The sequence below is a fragment of the Bombus vancouverensis genome, chromosome 8 (assembly GCF_051014615.1).
Source record: "Bombus vancouverensis nearcticus chromosome 8, iyBomVanc1_principal, whole genome shotgun sequence".
Lineage (NCBI taxonomy): Eukaryota > Metazoa > Arthropoda > Insecta > Hymenoptera > Apidae > Bombus > Bombus vancouverensis.
In genome coordinates this window covers 12,361,047-12,378,988 of record NC_134918.1, presented here as the reverse complement: position 1 = coordinate 12,378,988, position 17,942 = coordinate 12,361,047, and the positions used below count along the sequence as shown (strand labels likewise).

Here is a 17,942-nt window from a genome sequence, read left to right as displayed (position 1 = left end):
TGCCCACTTTGGGCAGAATAATTGTTAGAATGTGCAATAGCTTTGACATTATGTTATTTTTAATATTTGAGGAAAATGTCAAATTTAACTCATTCGTTTATTTCATTATTCGTTTCGATTAACACCTGTATATATATTTGAATGATAATGTGATTAATAAGATTATTAACTTATTAATTAGTTAACTATAGATAAGTATGGCTGAGAAGCAATTAGAATTACTCGCATGTTTCATTTCAGTACACGTTAATTACATTAATTACGGAGATGATGGTTTTATTTGTGTGACTGATAGTTCACGCATAAAGATTGATCTTTCCCATATGTCCGAGTATCTTCTATATATCATGCTTTCAAGTAAACGTCAGAAGAACAAGTTTCCGCACTCATTACTTATTGCTATTTTATCATTTCAATTAATCGTCGTTAACTTTTATGACGGTTCAGTGCGGAACATATAGCTTAAAAGAGAAACTATAAATCTGTTCGTCCTTCCAAAATTGTTGAATATGTAGCGATATCAACATAATTATCGCTTATAAATACAATATATAGTCCTATTATTCGATCATTTTCAAATTAGAGAAGAATGTCAGTGATTATCATAAATTTCAAAATCAAAGTAAAATACTAAAACTTCAAAAATTGGAAAAAGATATTAAAGCAAAATATTAAAAGTTACAATAAATTTTCAAATTAAGAGATGCTACCAAAAACAACGATAAATTTCGAAAATAAATTAGGATTGCACAGCATTAAAAATTAAGGGCCAATAAAATATCAAGAAATATTATAAAATCTCTCGAATAATTCTCCCATTTAATACTTTTCGTATTAAAAAACAGAAAATAACTGATTGAGCACAAACTTCGTTATAAAAGTTATTTGGCTTGTCCCAGTCAGACGAGAATGAGAGTTAACATCAGTTTCCTCGTTTTAAATATATGTATGCGCATATCTCGTCAAAGTGGGAAGAAAGCGGTGAAACAGAAAAGTTGCTTTCACATGCAGTTAAGAAACATTAACAAAATGCGTACCATCGTACGACGAACTTTTCTCGGTCTGAAAAGATATCGACTTTTGCCATATGTACCGGACGTTTTTTGAGAAAGTAATTGGCGCATCACGAGTAAACGTTAGAACGCGTACGGATTCAGATGTCGAGGAGAAACTTGGAAGGCATTCGACGAGCGCGGAACAAAGTGGAAGGAAAAGAAAGTTAGACAGCCTCGAATTTCATATTCGAACGGTGCTCTTTACAATTTCATAACTCTCTCATAACGACCGCAGCCAGCGATTATAGATCAACGTCGATTATGTAGAAGAGCGTTGCGACAACCACGAAGCGGTAAAGCTCGCGACATGAAGCGGTAGTAAACGATCGCTGACCATCGTCAACGACGAGCCCCACTTCCGAAGGCGGTGAAACTGTGCGCCTATGGCGATCCAACCGATTTCTGCGAGGAAAACGATCGAAAATTATCTCGTAACTGTTGTATCTGCCGGAAGGGTTGCAATGATTTTGACGTTGAATAACGCAGTCGAATACAGAAAACATCGTGCTTGAAGTCTTGAAATACAATAGAATTCCATATACCTAAATTTGTCGAGGGGCAAAAAGTTTATATAATTGAAGTTCTTATAATAGGATCTCACCAATTTTTCTCACTGCCTTTCATTTTTCGTTTACACAATAAGAACTCACGTTTTGAAATGAACTCAACCAGCAAAGGTTCAGTTGATCGGGCATTAACTAATATTTCGTTTCGACAGAGTTCAGAAAAGTTCAATAGAGTACAAGATGTATATGACATTTATACAAGTGGAACAACCATGAAAAATATATCAGCAACGTGCTTGACATAGGTTTAAAAGGCCGAATATTATCTCTATACAATATGATGTTTAACATTCCAATGTTGTTCCAATCGTCCTAGTATTGGATACTTTGTATTAGAATAGACAACTATAGAGTATCTTTCACATTGGATTGAGATGTTTTATACCATCGTGAGTTCGGATTTTTATATTTTCACATCATACTGATTTTCTTTAGAATTCTTATAATTTTCTTTGTACGTCGAAATTGCATCTCACGACAGTCAGTTCGAACGCCTTCGAACAACAGTACGTCGCGAGTGGTTGTCCTCCTTGATTTTTAAACAGCAGGAGGAAATAAAAATTCGCTGGAGAACGTAGCAGGAGAGGCTCACCTACAGGTGCTCCGGATAATTACACGATGTGTCCGATGCTCGAGAAGCGTGGATGAAATTCCTGGGCGTGGCGACAACCTTCCTTGGCACAAAACACTTCCTTGGTATGTGCATCGGCACAGCTATCTGTTTGCTGCATGAAACTAAAGTACTAAAGTACAAGAACGCAAGGTCGGTCGTTTTGGAAATACGGCTGCTAATACCAAAATATGTTCAGTTTTCGTTACTCGAGACGCAATAACGAAAGGTATCAAATTATGGAAAGCTTCCTTTGTTTAATTGGAAAGTTTTGGTGTTTCTCATAATATTTTGGGAGAAATTAAGTAAGTAATTATTATAAGCACCTATTTCAAAAAGAGAAATGTTCTTTGTTGAGCAAAATTCCATTGCAATTTGATTTATGAATTATTTGTAAAGAGCATTCATATATTTTTCATTTTCTTTCTACCAATTGCAACCGCAAAAATAATGACGATATAGGTACATATAAATGAAAAAAGGACAAATGGTAATTTAATAAAAAAAACTTAATGCTGTTAATAAATAATATCAAAAGTAAGAGATAACAGACAACAAATTGTATTACCCTTTTATTCCCATATGACATAATATAAATTTCATAGAAATAAAATAAAAATGAACAATGTGATTATCGATTCTCGTTAATAAAACGTATAGGGGTTATAGAATATTATCTTATATATTTTACATACAGAGCTGCTTTAGATTTATTGCCACATGCAAACCTATAAACTGCCTGCATATCGACATTTCTCATTAAAGCTCTTATCAAAACGCACAACAATTTTGCAAAAGTTCTTTATTACACAATACATTAAGTTATCATAAAACTATGAATGAAATTGATACACGAAATAATATTAGTATCCCTAACATACAAATACATGCACCTTCTTCCATCAACTTATAAACAACTATTCGAAACGTTTCGAAATTCCTAACTACTATAAACGTCCAACGTCTACTCTATTATTATTACATTATCTGTGCTGCATTCTGTATGTCTACCGATTTCTGTATACACATTCGAGGACGATTAATTGGTCAATACAATGCATTTACGACTACCATGAATTCTATAGAAAAGATAACCAGTCGGGTAAAATGCAAATGTGTCGTCGTCGATTGTTCACCACAGAGAAATCTCGCGGGCATAATCGCGACACACGAAGGTGGATCGCCGCCTACGTTGGACGTTGAACGAGTCGTTTGCTTGCATCGTTCGATCGATAGCATCGGAAGGCCACACGTAGTTATGCCAACCTCGCGAATTTTTTACCAACGTGTCAAGTTCAGCCATGGTTGCATTCGTAATTCCACGCGACAGGATGATTAACATTGACGGGAATTATGATCAGGATTCCATTTCGCATAACTCACGAATTGTTCATCCCATTCGAAGGTGGGGCGGAAGAACGAGGCTTGTTCCTCGACATTCCGTTCTTTCTCGATTTTTCTCTCGGAATATTGCGTATCTTTTAATCCTCCAATTCCCATAAGCATCTACTAGGATACATTTTTTTATTTATGATATTCACGATATAAACAAATTGATATTTTAAAGACCCTAGTGCATTTTAGTATCGTATATAGTTATAATATAATATCTATTTCAATAATTTTATGATTAAATATACTATTAATAAGATACTATTAATATTATGACATAACAATTAAGAAATCGATAAGTATGGATTTATAGATCTTCGTGTGTCGCTCGTACGATAAATGGAGGAAGTGGGAAGTCACAGTGATCAGCTTAGTAAATGAAAAATTAAAAATTGAACTAAAAAATGAAACGATATCCTTAAGCGTTATGTGAACAACTTTCATACCGATGAAATTAACAAAATTTCCAACATTTTATCATAATCTTGTACTATAATCTGTGCTATGAGAGTTAGACGATTAAATTGTAGATGCAGATACGTCCGTACACAAATCAAGATTTCTTTCCTATTGTCAAATGATATACGCGAAGTGGACAATATAATCGTGAAACATGATGCCTTGAGCGTTTAGGTGATACAGAAAAACGGCTAAATAACAAGAAATGTAAATGACTGACAATGAGTCATAGAAGTAAGAACGAAGAGGTAGACAGAACAAGTAAAAAGAACTGGTAGGAGAAGAGGTAGAAAGGCGAGGAAGAGGTAGAATTTTACAAAGGAACTACTTTCAGAGTCTAAATGGACATGTTGGAGTATTACCAAGTGTTTGGAAGATAAGTAAGAGTGAGAATCGTGTAGAATATTAAGTAGCAGAGTGTCTTCCTGAACATACTATCCTGTGTTCTGTAGATTGTTATCTTGAATATTGATGCGTTCGATGCCATATTAAGATATGGGTGATCTATAGCAGCTCTACAAATTATTATCGATACGAAAGCTCAGTTGATTTATATCAACATTCTGCAGAAAAGATTTCTAGGAAATTTTCGAAAGATAAAACGTAGATGTAGAAGAATATCGAAATGTTCTATGAGACGATAGAAGATAAATTACACTATGGAGATACTTCTGCTTAGCTAACATTTGAAGGACGAGAAATTGATGTTTAATGCAATGTTTGTTATTGTAATGGATTATTGTTTCACACTGTTGCTCTTATTAAAAGGAGTAAAAAGGAACGGAGCTAAACAGATATTGTTTTGCGTAAAATGAATATTTTAGATGCCGCTTATATACGTAAATATTATTTAAACAATTACAAAAAGAAACTTTAACTTTCTCATAGTTCGTACAAAAGAATATCCCGATCTTTATAGCTATTTGATGCCATCGACAAGTAAAAATATATTATTAATATGTACATAGATTGAAAACTATGTTTTTAATAAACAATAGCTACATGTATAAAAATTACATTAACAAAAAAAAAACAAATCATGAGTATGTTGCCTAATTTGCAAGATGTACGTTTTTAAACTTCCTATCGACATATTAATAAATAAAAGAAATATCTGTCCTTCAAATATTAACATTCACCAAGAAAAGAAACGTAACAGCCTAATTATCAGAAAATCAGCCTAAAATTAATGGTTTGGGAATCGAATAAAAATAAACGAACTGGCCCAAACTACAATCTCTGCAACACGTCCCGGAAATGCCTACGAATAACGCAATATTTACACATGCTAACGTGATCGAAGGATCCCTATCGCCTGTAAGTAACCGAGTAAGAGGCTAACCCGGCATTGGGATCGACGGGTGCCGGACGACCTTGAATTCCGCTTTGAGTCGGCGCGGCTGGATACGCGGGTCGCTGTTGTTGGGCCTGATATTGCGGTTGATACTGCGGTCGATATTCCGGTTGATACTGTGGCTTCGGCTGATACTGCACTTGCGTAGGATACCTGGAAAATCGGGGAACAAATTCTGTTGGTTAATTTCATTGTTTAGCCCCGCGAGTCTAATTGTAAGTCAAGAGTAGCTGTCAGTTGTGCAAGTCACGTTCACTGCGCTTTCGACTGAGATTCACGTGACATTTACAGGGTTCGTTGTAGATACGTGTTCTTTGTCCACGGAAATTTCTCTTCGAAGCTTTAAAATGAACAATGTCGTTGGTAAAAATCATAGTTTGTAGCGAACAGAGTTTTTTTCTTCGCGATACCGGATGTGGCTATGAATATAAATTTAGGTACAAGAATAATATTTCATTACTTTAAGCTAAATCGTTGCAGTGAATAACGTATCACTGATATTGAATATTGATTAAATTCATTTAGATCGAAGATTGATCGAATAGAGGAAATTTTCGTTAATAATTAAAAAGTTCTTGAGTCTTTAAAGTTTGTAGTTTAGTTTTAAAATGCGATCGTTGTGTCTATATTTCGCAAGGATAAAAAAACTGACTTTCGATCAGAATAGTTAATTTCTTTGGTTTGGATCAGGTAAGGATTTTCGATCTGAATAATTAATTTCTTACCTGGGTGGATTATAGATCGGTGCCGGAATTGGTCGCGGTTGATTCTGGACCAAAGGTTGACGAGGTACAGGTTCATATCGTTCTCCGTTTGTATATCGAGGATCCGTGTAATAAACAGAGGGGTCCTCTCTATATTGGCCATCGTCCTCGGGTTGATTTGGATTTGCGATACTGTTACCAGTCAAGGTTGGCGGTGGTACGTTTATACCAGAACCTGCTGGCTCGAATCCGCGTCTGGACGCTCCATATTCCACTTCTCGAATATTCCCAGTATCATCGACGAATCCGTATTTTCCATATACTTCTCCAGTTGGATATTTCGATTCGATCTTGTAAGAACCATCCGCTGCCTCGTATCCGTAACTGTAGCTACCGTCCTCGTTATGTCTGGTCATTATTGAATTAATTAGTACTTTTTTGAAAATATTTATTTTGAAAATATTTTGAAAATATTAATTAGGTTTTTTTTGAAAATATTTTCTTGAATATCGTGTTACGCGGAATTTTTAATTATTTGAATTTTTGGATTGTACGCAGATGTTGGGAGATATTTTAAAAGCAGAAGTTATCTTAATTTTCGTAAAATATTTTCGAAATAGGAATTATACCCTTATCTTCGTGTTACATTCTGAATTAGTATTTGAGTTTAATATTCGATAGATGTTAGAGATCCTGCATTTATTTACTTCAAATACAATAGTATGTTTTATATGTAGCCTATTATGAAATGTTGTACAATACTGTTCTGTAATACTCAACCATATAGTTTCATTGAATTTTGTTATCCCTTGTATCAGTCACGCTCGAATCGCGTTCAAAGAAAAGTTACAAAAACGCGCGGAAGTAGACTAGTGTAGCAATACTTGTGTAGCAATAACCTATCTATTGCAGAATTGCATGGAAATGTGAATTTGCCCTTGAAACTACGGATAAACGAATATTTTTACGGAACTCTTCGAAGTAACGCCTACCTTGAGGGTTGCATGAACTTTTAACAGTATGCACATTGTATTGCTTCACAATATATTTATCTAGATTGTCATACATTGCACGAACATTGTCACGTGCGAAAATGTTACAATGGCGTAATTTTACAGAAATTAAGATTAATAAATTTAGATTACTATATAATGGAATCTACATTTTTTACAATATTTTTCCACTCCCCACAAGATGTTAACTAATGTCTTACAATACGTAGCATTTCATTATTCTTGGCTACTAATGGTAAAAATTATAATCGACTTAAGAATACTGAACTTCCTTCTTGGTTAAAGTTTCAGTTTCACATTCAATGTAACTTGCTACACACCGTCTAAAGCTTTAATCCTTTCTTAAACCTTGACCACACAGTTTTAGTCGGCAGTTCGAGTCAAGAGATAAATTGTTTCTGATAAAGGAACGGGGCGAAAGATACATTCGATATAGCGTTGCCTCTAGTCGGTTTAAATCTATGTCGTGATAACGAAACAGTACTCACTTATTTATCTGCTTTAAAATGGGCACCGGCGTGGTCACGGGGTATTGATTGTGCTGGGCGAGCGCAAGGCCGATGCAGAACAAGAGAGACAGCACCTGGTGACACAAGTTTGCATAAAATCGTTGGCATTCGCGGATCACTTTCCAATAACCTCGTGCACAATGGAAAACGGTCGAGATTGCGCAGTTTAAATGAACTTCTACTTTTATTTGCCTTTACAATTTATTTTTACAATTTATTTTGCAAAGGAAAAGGACATTCTATTATAATTTACAGTACTCTGCGTTATCCAATACTTTTATCTTATATGTGTTAATTAATATTGATTAGTTTTTGATTCGATACACGATGGAAATTTATATTTCTATAAAGATAAAATCATAAGAATTACTTGACTGAACGAGAAAGAAATTGATATTAAATTCTAAATTGAAGATGTGTTCAATTTCTTCAAAGCACGTTTCGTACGTGTAAAATAAGGAGACACTTGTACCTTATAAGGTAAATACTAAATCGGGAAAGTAAAAGTAACAAGATATGTTTGTTGAAGCACCTTTGTTAAAGCGTTAGAAAGGCAAAGGCATAAATCACGATCCGATAACCTAGATATTTTATCTTTGTAGTCTCATCAGTGAAAATTCGAACCGCGAATAACAAATTCCAAAGTAACAAATACCAGTAATACAAAACGAGAACAATTTAGTGTTAAAAATTGCGCGTTTGGCTCGAGTTCTAATATTTTAAAGAAACTAATTGAATTTTCAGAAAGATTTAAAAAATACCTATGTGAAGACAATTTTCTCAAACCGAAACCAAATATTTTATTCGTTAAACATACATTTTATGCAATGTATATGAATTTACATTATCTACACTACATCTTGCATTGATATCCTTGTAATTTTACTTTCTTACATACATCTATGTCGAGGTCTATAATCCTGAAATTACAAAAGGGGTGAAATTAGGTTTACTAGCCGCTAATTTCACTCACAATACTCTACAACTTTTCCTTGTTATTATTTTACAATTATATAAAAATAGCTATGCTTATTACTCCCCATTATAACAAAAAGGGAAAGTGGACGCGTTTAAATGAGCCATCAAGCCATGAACAAGGCAACAAAACGATTTGTGAGACTAAGTCTGACACGATGACACTGTTAATGCAAAGTAACATCACAAAAAAGTGCTCTTCCTAATGAAAAAATCATCGATTAAACGAAAAGTGCATCGCAAGCCTTCCATTCACCATATACCACGCATCCTATGAGTAAATAAAAATAAAATCTAAGTTTACAAAAACCGAAAGGAAAGATTTGGAAACTTTGCGAAGCAACTATCTGATAACTTTACAAAAAAATGTTGCAAATCTTTTCTTAAAAAAATGTTACGAAATTAAGAAACGAAAAGAAACTTAAATGCTACAAATAACTATCATCCGTTTAATCTAATCACCAATACAGTCAAATAACTCGAAACACTGGTTTGATTCCTTCGATTAATTACAACTAAAAAAACACTAGCTCCAATAACAAACCGGTTTATGCCCAATTCCCGTATTCCCGTTTAGTCTATCCGAGAAACAATGAAACACCGTGGCAATGAAACACTAATCGATAAGGAAGGAAAACCCATTTAAACACCAATACAATCGAACATTAAACTCGACACACTGTCCCAAGACTCAAATTAATTACAAATGAAATAAAAGACACTACTGCAAATATAATATCGATTCTCATATCCAATTATCATGCGACTAGAACGACTCGGTTATTCCCAAGAAACAATGAAACACCGTGAATATGAGACACTGATCGATGAAGGAGGAAAAGCGAGGAATACTCACGGGAAGACGCATGTTTCGTCGCTGATGAGGCAGACGCGATTGTGTTATAGGATCGTGTTATACCGACCGCGAGTCAACTTATATAGGTCCCCTTCGGGAGCGGCGGGGCCCGCCCATGGGCCCGACCACCGCCTCAACCTCGTCGCGATCTAAGTACCAGAGTTCACCGCACCGCAGCACGACTTTGAAAATTTTCTAACACGCCAATTTTCATTCACCGTCGAGCGTGACGCGTCTCCAGGGTTTTCGGTCCGTGATCCTCGTTGCATAAACCAGATCGCAGGGGAACCGCGATACCATCGAATCGTTCTGGACAGAGCTCGACGATTGGGACCACTGCCAGAATCGATGTTTCGGAAAAAGAACAAACTTTCGCACTACCACGTGTGAATTGTAATTCGATCGCTGTTTGCGTGATGTTGGTTGAGAACGTGGTATGGAGAACCGATCGAGAGGAAATGAATTGCACGTTTTATTGTGTTGATCCTTTGCTGTTTGCTATATTATTCTAGTTTAGTTCAGAATAGTCGAATTACTTTACCAACGCGAATTTGTTCTTCGCTTGACCTGAAATATATTTTTCGAAGTTCTTATTTCCGTACAGTCGAATCTTTCGACATCAAGTCGTTTGAATTCAAGTAATTTAACTAATTTGAAGGAGAATTTAGTGTGGATTTGAATCCATTGGATTGCTTTTGTAAATTTGAGATTTATAAGATTTTGTTGATGCAATATCAAAATGTTTTTTACAATAGATTCATGTTTTGGAAAGTCTTTAATTTTATATGTTTAAATACTTGTTTATTTATATGCAGGATCGGTTATAATTATTTGAAAGAAATTTATGTTCTTTTAATGTTAGTTATTTGGTAAATTGAGAGATTCCGTGAACTTTTTATTTAAGTGAGATAAGTTAATGTTGAAAATTTACTTTCTTGACTGACAGACCTGTAATGATGCCTGTAAGTGCGTTCAAGCGAAAGCTCTTGACTAAATATGTTTGTCCGAATATCCGCTTATTCGTTTTATACAAACAGGATTCTGCAAGGTGATCTTCTGGAAAATACATACATACTTTTTACAAGGACGTTACATGTGATCTCCACAAAAATAAATTATGTATCTCTTATATTCGTATCTGTATAGTAAACTTGAAGTCTAATTCCATTTCTTATAATCGTTTCTTTGCAAACGTCTCTACAACAAGTTAATTAGTGTTAATTCTCATAGCAAAACAAAATATTAAATATAAAGAAATATCTTAGAAAAAGAAATTGTTATTCTAATATGTATTATAGTATTAATAAATATATTACCTTTTATAATAGTAATACATATATAAACAAACAAATATATTTATACGTTTATTTTACGTATTTTATATATTACTTATATTTAAACGCTTTATGAAAATTTAATATTTTCTATTGTGAATATATGTTTAACAGTATTCTCAGCCATTCCCTGATAATGAAATAAAATTTGTATAATAATACTCCCACTAGACTACTCGTCTTTACGTTTTGTTATCTTGTTTGAAATAAATGGAAAGGGAAGTGTTACTGTCGTAATTACACAAAATACACAAAATGATCGGCTAACCGAGAACGTTCCCGATCATACAAGAGAACATCTTGACATTTATCGTGGCTGTATTAAGAGCATTATAAGACTGAACAGAGTGAAATATACCTATACACTTACACTCCTTTGCCTATTGCAACCTAAGTGCCCGTGAGAATCAATTTCTGTAGAAATACCTTTCACGCTCAGAAATACCTTTTTTTTTTTTAAACGACACCCTCTTCTTATGTAATATTCTTTGTGTTTATAATCCACTTACATTTGCCAGTTTTTATTATGACAGATATAAGAATTCCAGAAATGGCAACACGTATAGAATTCAGTATTATATAATGGTACTAAAATAATACAAAAATTAAGCATAATATAAAAAATACTGAAACAAATCGTTCAGTGTATAATCGTTTATATGGTAATCTAAAAATTCATGTGTGGTATTTATGTAAAAAATTAATATTAGTAATTACACCCTTATAATTGTTTGGTTCATATATGTATATGTAATTTATAAACATTTATAAAGTCTTGATCTTGCAGGTTAGAAAAAGATAATATTAAAATTAAGTACCTTTATTTTTATCGTTAGTACATTACATTTAAAAAACGGTACAAAACTAACATCTTCTGGTCTACGGATTTACATAACAAAATTTTATTAAACTGTATTAACTAAATTAATTACTAGAATTAAATTATAATAAAAATAGCGTCTGTATTTCATCCTACTAATATCTACACCTTATTTTCCACATCAACCTTTCCTTTTTTTCTATGATTTACTATTTAGTTGCTCCTTTCACTATCAAACATCCTTTAACTACATATACCTCCACTGCCATTCCAAGAGAATTTTCCATTCATTTCACAGTCTTTCCTATATTTATGGCATTTATCTCCTTTAAACTAATTTTCCAATATTTCAAATACTTCGAATAAGGCATTCGAGTCATCGCACGATTTACGATTTAACATTGTCGAGCGATCGTGATCGTAATGTATAGGTACGTCACGAAGACGCCTGAACGCGGTTTGCAGTGAAAGTACGAAAAGACAGTGCTCCGGAATTTATAGCCGTGGAATGATAAACAGGGCGTTCAAAGTGGACGAAGTTATCGTTACAATTGAGTAGTAGCAAGAGAGTTCAATGCTCGTCCATCGAAGGGACGTTAGGCTCATTTCGTTTACGCAACGCTGTTACGTACGACATAATTTGATATTAATGCCGGTATTCATGCTACTGAAACAGAAGTGTTCACTTTCCTTCTTTTATCCTACAAACGTTTTACCAGTCTTCTTATCTCTCGTACAATCGACATTACTGACTTAGTAAGTTACTTTCTTTTGTTACGGCTACCTCCTATTTTATAATCGCGATGGATAATTAAAATATAGTAGAGTTCTGGACATGCAAGTCGCGTGTATTACTAAGGTTATTTAATTCGATCAACATTTTTTAAAAAAATGACACTTTTTAAATAGATAACTAAATAATGTAACTTTTAAGAATCAAATATTTGTTAAATGGACAACTATATACTAACTAACCGAAATAAAAGTCGTATGTATCAAAATTGTATCAAAACTTTTCTAAAGTATGACACTTTTTAAGGAGATAACTAAATAATAACATTTTTAAGGATTAAGTATTTTTTAAAGGGCCAACTATGTACTAATTGACTGAAGAAATGGTTAAATAATTTTGAGTAAACACGGCGATAATAATGAAGAAATAATTAATGAAACAAGAAAATATGTAGTTATTGCATTATTTTTTATAATTATATATATATAATGTTAAATAATAATATAATATATGTATAATTACATAAAATATGTATTCTTCTTAATATTTAAACAAATCGTAGATAGTACTAAAATTAAAATATTTAATTGAAATGGTGGTAAAGTTTGGTTTTCGAGAAAAGTGTTTATTTTGATTCAACTCAAAGTGTTCTTCTTGAAGAATGACTGATGTTAACATTTTTTCACGAAGACTATTGCAAAATGGATGAATGTAAATACGCACTTACATAGTCTGATCGGAGTTGTGAATGAAGTTCTCCTATTCACCGTAAGGGAACGACACTTTGCTGAGAAAGATTGGCGCTTCAAATTGCGCCTGACCAATGATTGCCGGTTTTACCGCGATGCATAGGTGCAAACAGAGGAAAGGTACTCACGGGAAATAATGGAAAATTAGAAATAAATTAAAAATAAATTAAACTGAATTAAAATTATTACATAACGTTCATTATATACTGAAGGTAACGAAGCGTTATATTGAAAGCGTTAGTTATCTTAATTAGACACAAATGTCCTATTTTTTAATTCAATCATTGACCATCGGAAACTTAAGATCTTTGGCTTTCAAAAATAACTTTATCGCGTAACTAATTATATCCATGCCTTTTATCAATTTTTATTTCATCAAAATTTCTCACTTATAACAAGAATTTGTAAATAATATCGCTCATTAAATAATACCTATCGAAAGTAACCAATCATATTTTTGTAACGAACTACTAATTTAACGATAGCTATCGATATTAAATCTATGGCCGTTACAAAAAACGAAGATAACAAGATGAAAAGCTGATAAACGGCCGAGTTGTATATTCATGCAATTACTTTAATTGACTCGTCCGCTGGTTTATCGAGGGCTACACGTACTGGGGCGTGCAGAAAGTTCCGTGACTGTCGATATTTAATCCGATTGCACGTTTCGTTAATTCAAATCTCGATTACCGCGCTATTCGAGTGTTCGACACAAATTTCGATTACCAAGTTCAGCGAGTGTTTTACAACCGTTACACATGATATGCGAAATTAAAACGTCACATAAAATAGGGGGGGAGGACACATAATGAAAAGAAAATTATTATAGCAGCCAACTTTTCGCCCGTACTGTCATATATTTAGCGTATATTTCTTCGATGAAACGGCAAGTCATGAAACTAATGAATACCAGCTTGTGGTCGTATTAAAAAAATGAAGTAAATTTAAGGGCCCGTGATACGCGATTTAGGGACACGTTTTGGCGGTAGGTATCGTCTACTGGAGAAATAGAATAGCTATTTCTACCTGTTTTATTATCTTTTTCAACGTAGATCTCTTCGTTTCTTTCAAAGTAGGATCTGATTCCAATATTTGGTATTCCATTCTGCAATTAATTGTATTTATATTTGTATTAATTGTATTTAAAGTAGAAAGCAGTAAATTGGTTGTGATTCCTTTAACTGGTAATTCCTTTAAAAGCTTGTCATTTATGCGGCATTTTAAATGCAGGATTCCAGCGAATAGTGTTTTAAATAAGCGTTTCATTACATAATCAGAGCGCCTAAATGCTAAAATGAACGTTGTATTTTTTAAATACATGTGGTGGAAAATGTATTTTTGTAGTGAATGAAGCTACATCAGTGCTCAAAGGTTTGATATCACTTTTAATATTCACTGTTTGAGAAAGAAGGCATTTAAGTGTTTTGCTTTAGTAAGTATTCTCTGCTCTATTACTATTCTTTTTGCACTGTATTGTTACATCTGTATTTTAATTTTCCGAAGAATTATGTTTAACACAAATCAGCTGAAACGCCTGATATCGGATTTGTTGTTTGTTCTTAGAATTATTAACAAGCGTGTATTTCTGATACTAAACGTTTTTGTCGAGACAGAGATGTGATTATGTGTACTTATTTATGTTTGTTATATTGCTTTAATCCTACGATAGCGTAACAAGCATAATACATATATTTATAAAAGATTTCTATGAATGTTCGAATATTTATTATATATGAGCAACTGTATATATTTTTCGTATAAATACAGACGCGAATATGTGTGATGGAAATATAATACAAGAACAGAAGGGTATCATGAGAAGCGAGACAGAATTGCAAAGATTATTTTAACCACATTATTCACGGAATAAGTTTGATCAATACAACCTTGGGGCAGTAACTTCGCCAAATTCACGATCTTACGAGTGTCGTCATTAATTCTCGCGAAAGAGTTGCGCAGCCTCAAATCAGCCTAACATCACAATCGCGGCAAATTGCACGATGCTCGTACTATGACTCGAATCAAGCGCCATTCGTCGTTGATGCATCGAAACAGTCTGCACTTACAGATTCACCGTATCGTTCACATTACTTACGACATGGCGAGTGTAAATAACAAGAATTTCAGCTTGATTGCGCGTTATCTTCGGGGCTTCGATGATAATGCTAACAGAGGCTACAATTATGCCGGTGGTTCGCTCCCTTGAGTCAAGAGTGAATCATGGTACTGCAGCGCACTGTAACCGGTCAAACTGCACTCGAATTATTTTCTCCCATATATCATAATCGGGAGCCAATTATTGGTCACCGTGTCGTATTCGGTTCGTGGTCCGAGCGTGCACCTGCAATTGAATGCGATTTGGCTCGCGACGCGAATAAGCGCGCCTTTGTTCGACTAGCATAAATCAGCGGACTTAATGATGCAAACACGCACGAAACATGGTATTTAGCGGTGTTCCTTCGGTAGCTAAGGAAGATGTCACTTCTCCGCATGCAGATCGCGTGTGCAAACGTTGAAAGATTTATTTAAGATCTTTGTACGTGATTATTGGTTTGTTGGTTGTTAATATCCTTTACGTGCGTTCTTTTAAGATCCAGATTATAATTACTCCGATACACAAAAAGCATATCGAAGTGGATTAATTCATTAGGTACAATGACACTAACAGCAAACTTAATATTTACTAACAAACTTTGAGAAAGATATTCGATGATAAATTCTTATACGTACGAATTCTTATTGAAATGTGCACTAAAACTGTAATAAGACTACAGGGTTTTATTTTTTAGAAGAAGAAAGAAAATTATATTTACGTAGAAGTCTCTGTAAATAACTATTTAAGAAGTACAAATATTTCGTTAAGTTATATCCATTTTTTCTATATTTTCCAGCATCTGTTAACGTTTTTCTAGTAATATATATACACATGCACATATACGTTACATTTTTGTATTGTACAAATTTTGTGAATATATTTATTAAAATATAGAATTTAAAAAAGTGATGATAATCCTGTGACGATACTTATAGAGTAAAATGCAGAGTAGAACCATATTGTTAAAAACAGATAATATCTAGTTTGTTTGAAAAATATCAATATGTTTAATCTTGTTGCTAATTTAAAAAAGCGATACTAGGATAGGAAGCAGGTACTTTCAATCGCAAATCATTAATCATTTTCTATCAGTGATAAAACTACTTACGTCCGCATAATAAAACCAGTTCGCTATCTATCAGTAATTAATAACAACAATATTCTCGATCGCGATACTGAATTTATTATATCGTACCGAATTAACTGCACGAGGTAGAAAGGAGCATAATAATATCAAGAAAACGATCGTCGAACTGATCTGAATTCTAATTTTAAATGATTTACAATCAAACATTATTTTTATGATATTCAAGTGTCCTCGCAATGAAACACTCAACGTGTTCTACCTTTATGAAATCTCGAACAGTGAGGCAAAAAGGAAGTAAAACGTTGATATTTGATTTTAATATTACGACGTGATTCTTACAATTATTTATTATTATTACACGAACGATTGCAATGTTATATTGCTATCGTTATTATCATTATGTGTATTTTCCATATTACAAAATGAAATATTTTTTATAAACCACGAGCTCGCCATAAACTATACTACATCGCGGATAACTGCAATTTTCGAACATTCAACAATAATTTGCACACGTTTATAAATTTCAGAAACAACACTGTTATCGTTGCTATTGAGACAAACTGTAAGCCGTTTTCCGAGTGGCTCAGGTATACGAGGACAAAGAAACGCGTTGAATTTATAAAGAGCAAAGGGACCAGGTTGTAGCAATCGAAATTTTAATTAAATGACAGATCCGCCTTCGTGGTCGTTAAAAGTTCTTTATAACGCATACCATGTGTCACCGTCTTTATTAAATTTCAGTCCACGAAAGAAAGATGAACCATTAAAGTCTGAAATTATATCGCCATAAAAATATTAAGGAAATTTATGTTAACAAATTTAATCTATTTCTTTTTTCCCGTAAAAGTGTGTACGTTATAAATTTGACTAAAAATTAATGATATTCGTAATGTTTTTTCTTTTGTGAAAATGTGGGATATTCTAATTTGAAACTTTGTCACTATATCTAATTTCTAATAGTTATCTTCTACAGAAATTGATTAATTATTTACTTCTTAACAGTAACAAATTCGTATCATTTAATTTGTCCATTGAATATTTACAATATTATTTATATTTAGAAAGAAGGATATCATATCTTGTGAAATGTCTAATCAATTGTAAATATAAAAGTGAAGTATAAAGTCGATAGAAGGATATTTATACACATGAATTACAACTGAGGAAATTCTTCTCTAAACAATGTTTACAAACAGTATTATGTTCTTCAGTAGTAAATTATCTCAGCTAATATACACAATTGACCTATAAGTTTTGTAAAACAACAATCATGAAATCGTCTAATAATATGCCTCAGAATAGACTCGAACATTACAGATAAGTTAAAATACAGTACGCAATATAGAAAGTATAGTAAGAGATAATTTGACTTCACTTAGCAGGAAAACTTGCACTTAAACAGCTTTAACAACACGCTCCCGGCGTGTTCACCGATTTAAACAGCAAGTAGCCTCAAATACCTTGGCCGTATGAAAGCTAAAAAGTCAAGAGTCGTATATTTTCCCGCGATGCTCGCATGTAAATGAAAATTCTGTGTGGCGTCCAATTAAAACGATTCAGTTGGTAATAGGACGCGCAATAGCACCATCGGGCCTGTAATTTTCTGTGCCTGGTCGTATCTGATC

At 33.4% G+C, this 17,942-nt stretch overlaps 1 protein-coding gene across 1 annotated transcript; it reads right to left on the bottom strand.

Annotated features, from left to right (window-relative positions):
- Positions 1-3,018: 3,018 nt before the first annotated feature.
- On the bottom strand, positions 3,019-9,600 carry CPR27 (cuticular protein 27). Its single transcript, XM_033332348.2, has 4 exons — positions 9,494-9,600; positions 7,642-7,736; positions 6,162-6,548; positions 3,019-5,589 (listed from the first exon to the last, which is right to left on the bottom strand). The coding sequence occupies exons 1-4, from the start codon at positions 9,503-9,505 to the stop codon at positions 5,391-5,393; spliced, it is 693 nt and encodes a 230-aa protein (XP_033188239.2). The 5' UTR covers positions 9,506-9,600; the 3' UTR covers positions 3,019-5,390.
- Positions 9,601-17,942: the final 8,342 nt, after the last annotated feature.

Bases quoted from the DNA above. Each gene is read 5' to 3' on its own strand.
- CPR27 (XM_033332348.2), bottom strand. The intron at 6,549-7,641 runs GTGAGTACTGTT...AATAATGACCAG, and splicing joins ATTTTAAAGCAGATAAATAA to ACATAACGAGGACGGTAGCT. The intron at 5,590-6,161 runs GTAAGAAATTAA...CCGATTTTCCAG, and splicing joins CCGATCTATAATCCACCCAG to GTATCCTACGCAAGTGCAGT.